Source organism: Heteronotia binoei, chromosome 19 (genome assembly GCF_032191835.1).
Source record: "Heteronotia binoei isolate CCM8104 ecotype False Entrance Well chromosome 19, APGP_CSIRO_Hbin_v1, whole genome shotgun sequence".
Classification (NCBI taxonomy): domain Eukaryota; kingdom Metazoa; phylum Chordata; class Lepidosauria; order Squamata; family Gekkonidae; genus Heteronotia; species Heteronotia binoei.
In genome coordinates this window covers 37,389,272-37,401,817 of record NC_083241.1, presented here as the reverse complement: position 1 = coordinate 37,401,817, position 12,546 = coordinate 37,389,272, and the positions used below count along the sequence as shown (strand labels likewise).

At 48.7% G+C, this 12,546-nt stretch overlaps 1 protein-coding gene and 1 long non-coding RNA gene across 3 annotated transcripts in view; one reads left to right on the top strand and one right to left on the bottom strand.

Moving 5' to 3' along the window:
* The window catches only part of LINGO1 (leucine rich repeat and Ig domain containing 1), a 156,162-nt gene extending 145,723 nt beyond the window's left edge, over window positions 1–10,439 (top strand). For both annotated transcript variants that reach the window (XM_060259856.1, XM_060259855.1), the window contains exon 2: window positions 8,152–10,439. In XM_060259856.1, the coding sequence (XP_060115839.1) occupies window positions 8,164–10,008 (1,845 nt within the window). In that variant the 5' untranslated portion in view covers window positions 8,152–8,163 and the 3' untranslated portion in view covers window positions 10,009–10,439. The remainder of the gene's footprint in view (window positions 1–8,151) is intronic.
* The window catches only part of LOC132587564 (uncharacterized), a 52,727-nt gene that overhangs the window by 28,333 nt on the left and 11,848 nt on the right, over window positions 1–12,546 (bottom strand). The gene's annotated exons all lie outside the window — the stretch shown is intronic.

Here is a 12,546-nt window from a genome sequence, read left to right as displayed (position 1 = left end):
TCTCTCACTTCACTTTCCCGGTGTACTTTTACCTCTCCCTCTTCCTCTCTGCACTTTGGCTTCCTCCGTGTCTCTGGCTCCGCCTCCTGTGGCAACCATTTTGTAGTTGCTTTTTGCCTCCTATAGCAGCCATTTTGTGGGTGACCCTGTGCCAGAATTCCAAAGGTACTTATAGGCTGGAATAACGCAACGCAACATTTGTGGCTGGAATCGGCCACATGGCGGTGTGCAGTCGATTGTCCTGCATGCATGAAGCATGCATCCAAGGTGGGAAAAGCATAATGCAATTTCAAACTGACTCAGTGTAGCGGGAACTTGGTGGAGCTGTAATTAATTCCTTAGGCCAAGACAGTCTTGATTCACGGGCCATCCAGGTCAGGAAGGGGCCAGAAAGCTGACATCTTTATAGAACGCCTATTGTGTTTTTGTCCTTGCGCATGAACAAAAAAAAAGAGTGCTTAGAATAATTTTGGAGGAAGGGAAGGGAACTTAAGCATGGCCATATTTCTCTGTGAAATGACGGGATCTAAACAAGCAGCGATGAAGGTAATGTGCGGGGTATCCAGAAGAGTCGTAAATCGTACGGGCGGGGTGGGGAGGAAATAATGTGTGGGCCCATATATATATATAATGATAGACATAAACCCCGTCCATTGAAAGTGATGTGTGGAATATATTCAGCAACGGCCATAAAGAGCATTTAGCCAGAGCTTGTACATGACAACAGGCAACATGGATTCCGTCAAATGTGCAATATTAGCACCATTCAATTCTTGGGAACACCAGGAGTCCTGCATTTTAAAAAATGGAAGCCACATTACATGAGACTTTAGCATCTCGCTGACAAGAGCCAGTTTGATGTAGTGGTTAAGTGCGTGGACTCTTATCTGGGAGAACCGGGTTTGATTCCCCACTCCTCCACTTGCACCTGCTGGAATGGCCTTGGGTCAGCCATAGCTCTTGTAGGAGTTGTCCTTGAAAGGGCAGCTTCTGGGAGAGCTCTCTCAGCCACACCTGCCTCACAGGGTGTCTGTTGTGGGGAGAGAAGATATGGGAGATTGTAAGCCTCTCTGAGTCTCTGATTCAGAGAGAAGTGTGGGGGGGGGGGTATAAATCTGCACTTCTTCACGGCTCTAGAGTTGTTTTTTTCCGTGAGGAGAGAAATAGCTGCCTTGACACAGCTGTAACTTCTCCCAAACAACTTCATATATCAGACATGGGCCTGTCCCTTGACAGAGTTTCTAGACTCTGCTCACTTGCTTTTCAAATCGATTGACTTCTTCTGGGGAGCTAAGCTTGAGAAAATGGGGGCCCTACCGAGTCCAGAGGGTGTTGTAGGGTCACCAACTCAGAAACCTGAGGACTTTGGGGATGGAGCCAGGAGACTTTATGGGTGGAGCCAGGAGACTTTCCCATTCCCTAAATAAATAAAAATACAGCAGCACAATTCCCCTGAATAGTCTTCATTTCCTTGCAGCTGCACTTCCAGTGAATGAAGGTGAACACACACTAACAAAGCAGCCAAAATAAACAGAATTTGCAAGCACACACTTTTATGATCTCACTGGAGCTTTATGCACAGGATCTGCTGTATTTCCAACCAACTACTTCAGACTAACACAGGCAAATTAAAAGAGTGTAGAGTTTTTCTCCTTCCCATAAACAGGTTCCTATACAAAGATGTCTGAAACGAATCCAAAACAAGCACAGAGACTGTGCTCTCTCTCTCTTTCTCTCTCTCTCTCTCACACACACACTCACATTTACTAACTCTCATTCCTATACAAAGAGGTCTAAAGCTAAAGCAAAGCAAGCAGAGGGACTGCGCTCTCACTCTCACACACACACAAGCACACACACGTGGCTCTGCTGCTGACCCCTCCCGATGCAGCTTTCGCTTCCTGCTCAGATTTAAAGGCACACACACATTTTGAAACACAAGGTGTTTGCAGGCTTCTAAACCTGCAGAGATCTAAAGGCACAAGATGGCTGTGGGGGCAGGGCTTCCTACGGCCAGCCAACTAGCTGTGGGCAGGATGGAGCCTGGAGAAGCAGGGGTTCCCACCCTGGGACTGGGGGACTGGGAAGCCTAGGTTGGTGTGCTCACATGATAGACAGTCTTTAGTAGCGTTACCAACCCCCAGGTAAGACCCACTATTGCAGTTGATCTCCAGATGACAGACATCTGTTCCCCTGGCGAAAATGGCTGCTTTGGAGGGTGGAGTTGATGGCATTACACCCTGCTGGGGCCTCCTCCCCTCCTCAAGCCCTACTTCCCCAGACTCCACTCCCAAAATCTCTAGGTGTTTCCCCACCCAGAGCTGCTAATTCTAATCCAGGTGCTATCTGGAAATCTCCCAGAATTACCCCTGGTCTCCTCTCCAGCCACCAGAGATCACCTCCCCTGGAGAAAATGGCTGCTTTGGAGGGTGGACTCCAGGGCATTCTACCATGCTGATGCCCCTCCCTTCCCCCAAAGCCCACCCCTCCCAGACTCCATTCCCGAAATCTCCAGGAATTTCCCAACCCAGAACTGGCAATCCTAGAATCTGGAGGAACTGGCACCTGCTAATCACCCCATTCTGAGGAGAGACATTCCTAATCTTACCTGAAATCAGATCACAGGTTCCGGAAGCTTCCAAAGGCAATCGTGGACAAGGGAAAGAAGATTTCCCAGGATTGGTGGGGGGGAATAAGATGGAGACTGGGTAGGGTTGTGAGCTCCGAGTTGAAAAATACCTGGATATTTGGGGGTGGAGTCTGGGGGTGGGGTTTAGCTTGGGGAAGGGACCTCAGAGGGTACAATGCCACAGAGTCAACCCTAGGGCTGCCAAGTTCCCAGGCCGGGGTTCTCCCGCCCTAGAGGTTTCCAACCCTGGGGCCACATTGGGCCGGCGGGAGGATCCTCCCCCGATGTCGCTGGCGTGATGACATCACTCGCAAGTGACATCATCGCACTGGCGATGTTGCACACCAGCCGCTCTAGGAGCTTCTGGGGAAACTCTATGGTTTTCCCGGACACTCTAGCAATTTGGGAGGGAAACTCTATGGTACCAGAGACTGCGGGGGACTTGGCAACCCTAGTCAACCCTACAAAGCAGCCATTTTCTCCAGGAGAATTTATCTCGGTCATCTGGAGCCCAGGTGTAACCCCAGCTCTCCAGACACCACCTGGAGGTTCATAAATATAAGTAACTTAAATGTCAAGCTCTCATTTTCTGGAGGAAAGTATCTTACATACCATGAGTCTCTCTTGGCTGTAATCACCTGGAAGTTGCATCCTTAGTTGAATGGCCACAAGGCACAGGGCCTTTTTTGTAGTGGCCCTCAGCACTGGGCTGCCTCCCCTATAACAATTGCCATAACGTCTACTCTTCTAAGTTCTTAAGAATCAGGCAATGACTTTGTTGTTGTTGTTCTCCACAGGCATTTGGTATTAATTAGTGTTACGTGATTGATTAGTGTTGACTTGTTGGTCCCCGGCTTTTAAACATCATTTTAATTGCTGCTTGAAATATTTTGCATTTCAAGCAATTTGTTGTCTTGAAAAATGGAACTCGGTTGTCAATTCATTGTGAGTTGTTTGTGTCATCTGCATGATGCAACTTGCCTGATTGAGATGCCACTTAGAAATGTTTTTTAAAATAATGCAATAAGCGTGTGTGTGTGTAGAACTACAGCCTTAAATGGCTTTTAAACAATTAACGTTTATAAGTTTGCTAGCTCTGGGTTGGGAAAGACCTGGAGGTTTTGGGAGTAGAGCTTAGGGGGGGTGGGGGAGGAGAGAGACCTCAGCAGGATTTAATGCTGTAGAATCCACCCTCTACAGCAGCCATTTTCTCCAGGGGAATTCATCTCTGTAGTCTGGAGCTCAGATATAATTCCAAGAGATCTCCAGCCACCAACTGGAGGTCGGCAACCCAAGAGCAAAGAAATCTGGGAGCTGTAGTTTTTCTTGGGGGAGGAGGTTGCTGAGAATAAGAGCACCACTTCCCCCAAACTGCAGTTTCCAGGTTTCTCAGGAGGCCCTGTGAGAAACAAAGTGCAATCATATAGACCAGGAGTGGCCAAACTTGCTTAACACAAGAGCCACATAGAACAAATGTCAGATGTTTGAGAGCAGCAAGATTGGAGGGAAGGAAGGAAGATGGGGCGGAGTGAGAAATTGGGAGGGAGAGGTGGAAAGAAAGCAACTTTAACTTTAAATGCATTCTCCAAGCCACAGGCTGGCTTGGCTTGGTGGAGTGATTTAAATGCCTTCTCCAAGCCGACCAAGATGGCAGTGGGGGCTTTGAGAGGCGCACAATATGTGTAAGAGAGTCACATGTGGCTCCCGAGCCACAGTTTGGCCATTTCTGATATAGACACATCCTAAAACTAGGGTAACCAGATCCCCCCAGCCACCAGCAGGGAATGGAGAGGTAAGGTTAGGTCAGCTCCAGGTGGGGAAACTCTTGGGAGCTGCCCTGAGCCTCCTGAGGGAGGGGGAGAGAGAGAGAGAGAGAGAGAGAAAGAGAGAGAGAGAGAGAGAGAGAGAGAGAAAGCGAGAAAGAAAGAAAGAGAGAGAGAGAAAGAGAGAAAGCGAGAGAGAAAGCGAGAAAGAAAGAAAGAGAGAAAGCGAGAAAGAAAGAGAGAAAGAAAGCGAGAAAGAAAGAGAAAGCGAGAAAGAAAGAGAAAGAGAGAGAGAAGAGAGAGAGAAGAAAGAAAGAAAGAAAGAAAGAAAGAAAGAAAGAAAGAAAGAAAGAAAGAAAGAAAGAAAGAAAGAAAGAAAGAAAGAAAGAAAGAAAGGAAAGATAGATAGATAGATTTGGCCTGGGAAAGACAGGGAACTCAGAAGGGTATAATGCCATACAATCCACCAAAGCAGCCATTTTCTTCAGGAGAACTAATCTCTGTAGTCTGGAGATGAGCTCTAATTTTGGGGGGTCCCAAGCACCCACCTGGAGCTTGGCATGACTACCTCAACCTCCAATTTTCCAGTTTTTGCTTGCTCCTCATTCTGTTTCTCCAAGATGCAGCAATTTACTTAGCAATAAGGTTGAAATAGCCCCGGGCGCATACCTCTCCAGCCGAGAAAAAATATCACATATGTGGACTTGGGGGAGCAGGATTTTTAAGCAGAAAGACTGCAGATCAAGGTGGGCCCGAGTCCTCTGAGGCCTGAAGAGCTGTGGGTTAAAATTTAATTTATGCTCCAAATGGACTTTTCTGGTTGAGATGGCGTGAGCAGAATTTCTCATTCCGCTCCACTCGGGGAGGAGTTCCGCACCGAAACAGTATTTTTACAGATTCAGGCTTCATCTCTTGGGAACCGAGCAGTTTTTAGAGCTGAAAGGAGGATGTAGATCTTTTTCTGCCTTAAAAAAAAAAAAATGGTTCTGAGAAGTTAGCCGTTTGACAAACGCAGTAACCAGAGGGTCTTCTGCCGGAAAAAAAAACCATTCTCTATTATATAAGCTTGACAGATACCAGAGTTCATGATTCTGAAATGTTCTAGCGTGGGTATCTCTTCTGTAGGGCTGGCCGACCTACAGGCGGGACCTCGAGATCTCCCAGTATCACAACACATTGCGGGATAATCAGGGCTGCTTTTTGGTAGCAGGAGCTCCTTTGCATATTAGGCCACACCCCCTGAGGTAGGCAATCCTCCAAGAGCTTCCAGGGCCCTTCGTACAGGGCCTACTCTAAGCTGCAGGAGGATTGGCTACGTCGGGGGCAGGGGGTAGCCTAATATGCAAAGGCGAGCCAGTTTGGTGTAGTGGTTAAATGTGTGGACTCTTATCTGGGAGAGCCGGGTTTGATCCCCCACTCCTCCACTTACAGCTGCTGGAATGATCTTGGGTCAGACAAGAGTTGTCCTTGAAAGGGCAGCTTCTGGGAAAGTTCTCTAAGACCCACCTATCTCACAGGGTGTCTGTTGTGGGGAGGGGAAGGGAAAGGAGATTGTAAGCCATTCTGAGACTCCTCTGGGTAGTGAAGGGCAGGGTATAAATCGAATCTCCTCCTCTTCTTCTCCTTCTCATCTTCTTTGTCTTCATCTTCTTGGTGAGCCAGTTTGGTGTAGTGGTGAAGTACGCGGACTCTTATCTGGGAGAACGGGGCTTGATTCCCCACTCCTCCACTTGCAGCTGCTAGAATGGCCTAGGGTCAGCCATAGCTCTCGTAGGAGTTGTCCTTGAAAGGGCAGCTGCTGCGAGAGCTCTCTCAGCCCCACCCACCTCCCAGGGTGTCTGTTGTGGGGGGAGAAGATAAAGGAGATTGTAAGCTGCTCTGAGACTCTGATTCAGAGAGAAGGGTGGGGTATAAATCTGCAGTCTTCTTCTTCCTACTACAAAGATCAGCTCCCCTGCAGACTACAAAGATCAGCAACCCTGCAGAAAATGGCTGCTTTGGAGGGTGGACTCTGTAGCTTTATACGTTTCTGAGGCCCCTCCCTTCCCCAAACTCCGCCCTCCTCAGGCTCTCCCCTCTACATATCTCTAGGAATTTCCCAACCCAGAGCTGAGAAGCCTACTCTTCTGGCTTCTCAGCTCTGGGTTGGGAAATTCCTAGAGATATGTAGAGGATATGTACCTTTTATGGAGCACCATGTTACTTAGAATTTGTGTGCCCATGATTGCCGATCTCCAAGTCTTCTAATGCAAACCAATATGGCTACCCTCTGAAGAAGAATTGCAGATTTATACCCTGCCCTTCTCTCTGAATCAGAGACTCAGAGCGGTTTAACAATCTCCTACATCTTCTCCCCCCACAACAGACACCCAGGAAGGTGGGTGGGGCTGAGAGGGCTCTCACAGCAGCTGCCCTTTCAAGGACAACCTCTGCCAGAGCTATGGCTGACCCAAGGCCATTCCAGCAGCTGCAAGTGGGGAATCAATCCTGGTTCTTCCAGATAAGAGTCTGCACACTTAGAGCTATGGCTGACCCAAGGTCATTCCAGCAGCTGCAAGTGGAGGAGTGGGGAATCCAACCCAGTTTCCCCAGATAAGAGTCTGCACACTTCGAGCTCTGGCTGACCCAAGGCCATTCCAGCAGCTGCAAGTGGAGGAGTGGGGTTCTTCCAGATAAGAGTCTGCACACTTAACCACTACACCAAACTGGCTCTCCTATGAAACTATGTAAAAGCAGGATTCACTGAGGTAGGGGGAGTCCACTGTCCACTGGAAAGTAATGATTCTGGTTTATGGAGAACCATTTTCACCCTGACTTCACCCTGGTATTCTAGAGCAGGTGTATCAAACTCATTTCTTATGAATCAGAGATAAATTAGACCTTGTCGGGCTGGGCCGTGTGAGTCATAAAATGTAATGCCAGGCAGTAGATATAAACTTTATAAAGGGCACAGACAAACACAATTAAAGATTTTTTTACAACTTAAAATAAAACAGGATTAAAGCATTAGCACCCGTTAGTCTTAAAGGTGCTTTCTTTGCATCTCTCCCATGGGGTCCAGTGAATTGGGCAAAGGAAGCGCTGGCTCTTTCCTTCCTTGCCCGGGGAACAGGAGGTCAGCGTGATCTCATCAGATCTCAGAATCTAACTACTTGGATCAGAGACCACCAAGGAAGTCCAGGGTTGCTATGCAGGCAGGCAATGGCAAACCACCTCTACTTGTCTCTGTCCTGACCTGGATGGCCCAGGCTAGCCCAATCTCATCAGATCTTGAAAGCTAAGAATGGTCAGTTCTGGTTAGAACTTGGAGGGGAGACCACCAAGGAAGTCCAGGGTTGCTATGCAGAGGCAGACAATGGCAAAACCACCTCTGAACCTCTCTTGCCCTGACCTGGAAGGGCCAGGCCAGCCTGCTCATCACATCTCAGAAGCTAAGCAGGGTACTTGGAGGGCTAGGTTTGGCCCTGTTTAGTCCTTGGATGGGAGACCACCAAGGAACTCCAGGGTTGCTACACAGAGGCAAGCAATGGCAAACCACCTCTGTTCATCTCTTGCCTTGAAAACCCTACAGGGTCACCAGAAGTCAACTATAACTTGAGAGCACTTTCCACCCCCAAGAAAAGAGAGGGATTCGAAAGTATCCATCAGCCTCATTCACTCGATATGCCTAATGCTGCTTTTGTGATGGCGGTGTGAATTCCGGGTCTTTGGGTTCTAACTCTTCTGCTCTCTCTTTTGTTTCCCTGTCGCCCCCTGCAGGTGAAAGATAGGATGGTGGCGGGCAAGTTGAGTATGTATAGCCCAATCCTGGCCTGCTGGCAGCCGATTCTCATCTTGATGTTGGGGTCCATCCTCTCCGGCTCCGCCACGGGCTGCCCGCCCCGCTGCGACTGCTCCGCTCAGGAACGCTCTGTGCTGTGCCACCGGAAGCGGTTCTTGATGGTCCCCGAGGGTATCCCCACAGAGACAAAACTTTTGGACCTGGGGAAGAACCGCATCAAGACTCTCAACCCAGACGAGTTTGCCAATTTTCCTCACTTGGAGGAACTGGAGTTAAACGAGAACATTATCAGCGCCATCGAGCCGGGGGCTTTCAATAACCTCTTCAACCTCAGGACTCTGGGTCTTAGGAGCAATCGGCTCAAACTGATCCCCATCGGGGTGTTCACCGGACTCAGCAATCTGACCAAGTTGGACATTAGTGAGAACAAAATTGTGATCCTCCTGGATTACATGTTCCAGGACTTGTACAACCTCAAGTCCTTGGAGGTCGGGGACAACGACCTGGTCTACATCTCCCACCGGGCCTTCAGCGGCCTCAATAGCTTGGAGCAGCTGACATTGGAAAAATGCAATTTGACCTCCATCCCCACAGAGGCGCTCTCTCACTTGCACAGCCTGATCGTGCTGCAGCTGCGCCACCTGAACATCAATGCCATCAGGGATTACTCATTTAAGAGGCTGTACAGACTGAAGGTCCTCGAGATCTCACACTGGCCGTACCTAGACACAATGACATCCAACTGCCTGTACGGGCTCAACTTGACGTCCTTGTCCATCACTCACTGCAACCTGACTTCCATTCCTTACATCTCTTTGAGGCATCTGGTTTATCTCAGGTTCCTGAACCTGTCCTATAACCCCATCACTACGATTGAAGGGTCCATGCTTCATGACCTACTCAGGCTTCAGGAGATACAGCTGGTCGGTGGCCAACTAGCCGTGGTGGAACCGTATGCTTTCCGGGGCCTCAACTATTTGCGCATCTTGAATGTTTCGGGGAACCTTCTGAACACCTTGGAAGAGTCAGCCTTCCACTCAGTCGGGAACCTGGAAACGCTCATCATCGATAACAACCCCTTGGCTTGTGACTGCCGGCTCCTTTGGATTTTCCGGCGGCGCTGGCGGCTGAATTTTAACAAGCGGCAGCCTACCTGCGCTACTCCTGAGTTTGTCCAGGGGAAAGAGTTCAAGGATTTCTCTGAGGCACTCCTACCCAACTACTTTATCTGTCGCCGGTCTCGGATACGAGACCGCAAGCCCCAGCAGATCTTTGTGGATGAGGGTCACACGGTACAGTTCATCTGCCGTGCAGATGGGGATCCGCCTCCCACCATCATGTGGCTGTCTCCAAGGAAGCACCTGATCTCTACCAAAACCAATGGGCGGCTCACCGTCTTCCCCGATGGCACACTGGAGGTGCGCTATGCTCAGATCCAGGACAATGGCACCTACCTATGCATCGCCAGTAATGCTGGCGGCAATGACACCATGCTGGCGCACTTGCACGTCCGCAGCTACTCCCCCGACTGGCCCCACCAGCCCAATAAGACCTTTGCTTTCATCTCCAACCAGCCCAACGAGAGTGACGCCAACAGCACGCGCACCACCGTGCCTTTCCCCTTTGACATCAAGACCCTCATCATTGCCACTACGATGGGTTTCATCTCTTTTCTGGGGGTCGTGCTCTTCTGCCTGGTGCTCCTCTTCCTCTGGAGTAGGGGCAAAGGGAACACAAAGCACAACATCGAGATCGAGTACGTCCCGCGCAAGTCCGATGCGGGCATCAGTTCTGCTGCTGATGCGCCGCGCAAGTTCAACATGAAAATGATCTGACAGTTATTTTTTAAAAAGCAATCGATTAAACTCAATAGGAGGGTGTTTTTTTAAAACAAAAAAAAAATCAAAAAGAGATAACGGTGCGTCAAACATACCAAGCTCTCTTCTCTCTTCGCCTGGCCCCCTCCCCACCCTGCCCCCGTTCCGTTCCCCCCCCCCACAGCCCCGCATCACTTCTCCCTCCTCGTCCTCTTTGTGAAAACGTTCTGCTGACATCTCCAGAATTTCCTGTGTTTGTAGGACATATTCTGACGGATATCGGGTGTCAATCCGTAACGACGACAGGAAATTTTTAAAAAAATTCCAAAACAACAACCAACAACAACAAAAAAAGAAAAGTTACAAACTTCCTCTGTAACTTTTTTTTTGTTTCAATAATGATGGATTTTTATGAAAACTTGAAATAATAAAAAGAACTATTTCCTATAGATAGTTGGAATGCACAATCTTGACTTCTTGATCCATCCATTTCCTTTTCTGTCTCTGATTGCTGGTGGGTGGTTGGGTTTTTTCTTGTTATTTTTTCTAATGTCCTCCTCCTGGTTTTGTCTCCCTGTGGAAATGGTTTTTCATATGAGTTAAAAGGGGAATTGGGGCCCATACAACAAATGAAGTTCTACCAGGATTTTTGGGTTTTTTTGAGCAGGAACGCACAGGAACACAGTTCCAGCTGGCTTGGAGAAAGAGTCAGTTTTGGTGTAGTGGTTAAGTGTGCGGACTCTTATCTGGGAGAACCTGGTTTGATTCCCCACTCCTCCACTTGAACCTGCTGGAATGGCTTTGAGTCAACCATAGCTCTGGCAGAGGTTGTCCTTGAAAGCCCCACCCACCTCACAGGGTATCTGTTGTGAGGGTGAGAAGATAAAGGAGGCTGTAAGCCACTCTGAGTCTCCGATTCAGAGAGAAGGGCGGGGTATAAATCTGCTATTCTTCTTCTTGGTGTCAGGGGGTGTGGCCTAATATTCAAATGAGTTCCTGCTGGGGTTTCTCTACCAAAAAAGCCTTGGGTTACACCCTGGTAAAATTATGCTCTACCTTGCCATAAATCTCAAAGGACTGACCCTACTTTCTATTTGAGGGGTTCAAATGGGAAGGATATATTGATCTCATCCTTATTCCCCCTGACCTCCAAGTGGAGCAACTGCTAGGAAGGAGTCGGTCACAGAAAGTCATGTGAAGTGATGGTATCGCTTTACTCTGCTCTGGTAAGACCTCAGTTCTGGGCACCACATTTTAAGAAGGATATAGACAAGCTGGAATGGGTCCAGAGGAGGGCAATGAAGATGGTGAGGGGTCTGGAGACCAAGTCCTATGAGGAAAGGTTGAAGAAGCTGGGCATGTTTAGCCTGGAGAGGAGGCAGTTGAGAGGTGATAGGATCACCATCTTCAAGTACTTGAAGGGCTGTCATATAGAGGATGGTGCAGAATTTTTTTATGTGGCTCCAGAGGGTAAGACGAGAACCAATGGGTTGAAATTAAATCAAAAGAGTTTCCGGCTCAACATTAGGAAGAACTTCCTGAGCATTAGAGCGGTTCCTCAGTGGAACAGGCTTCCTTGTGAGGTGATGGGCTCTCCTTCCTTGGAGGTTTTTTAAACAGAGGCTAGATGGCCACCTGACAGCAATGAGGACCCTGTGAATTTGGGGGAGGGTATTTGTGAGTTTCCTGCATTGTGCAGGGGGTTGGCTAGATGAACGTGGGGGTCCCTTCCAACTCTATGATTCCATGAAAGATCCAGTTGCAAAGTGGATTGAAAGTGCATTATTCAGTGCGGGTGGAAGTGCACTACTGTGTTGACGAGGGGACCTTTGATCCTGGACCTCTTGTTGGCCACTAAGGTGCAGCTGAACTCAAATCTAAATCTTCTGGTGCAGACCAACACAGCTATCCTCTGAAACGTTCCCAGATCTGTTGCTGAATGTGGAGTGGGGTTTGCTGATGATACCGCTACAAATGTCAGCCCCTGCCACCGCTAGCCTGAATCAGATCAGCGTAGAAGCTCCCAACAGGAGAAGGAAGAAACTCCCAAGGCCATACGTTATTTGCTGTAAGCGGGGGTGGAATTCTAGCAGGGGCTCCTTTGCATATTAGGCCACACACCCCTGATGGAGCCAACCCTCCAAGAGCTACAAAAAAAGAGCCTTGTAAGCTCTTGGATGATTGGCTACCTCAGGGGGTGTGGCCTAATATGCAAAGGAGCTCCTGCTAGAATTCCACCCCTGGTTGTAAGAAAGGCTATCCCAATCCTGTTGGATCTTAGTAGCTAAACAGGATCCGCCATGGCTAGTGTTTGTAAGGGCAGCCTCCAAGGAATACCATAGTCGTGACGCAGAGGCAGGCAATGGTCAACAGTCTCTAAGATGTCTCTTTCCTTCAAAACAAGTTGAGCTCATCACCTAGTGGGGATTTGCAGTCCTTAAAAAGGTAAAGGTAGCCCCCTGTGCAAGCAGCAAGTCATTACCAACCCATGGGGTGATATCACATCACAATGTTTTCACGGCAGACTTTTTACGGGGTGGTTTACCATTGCCTTCC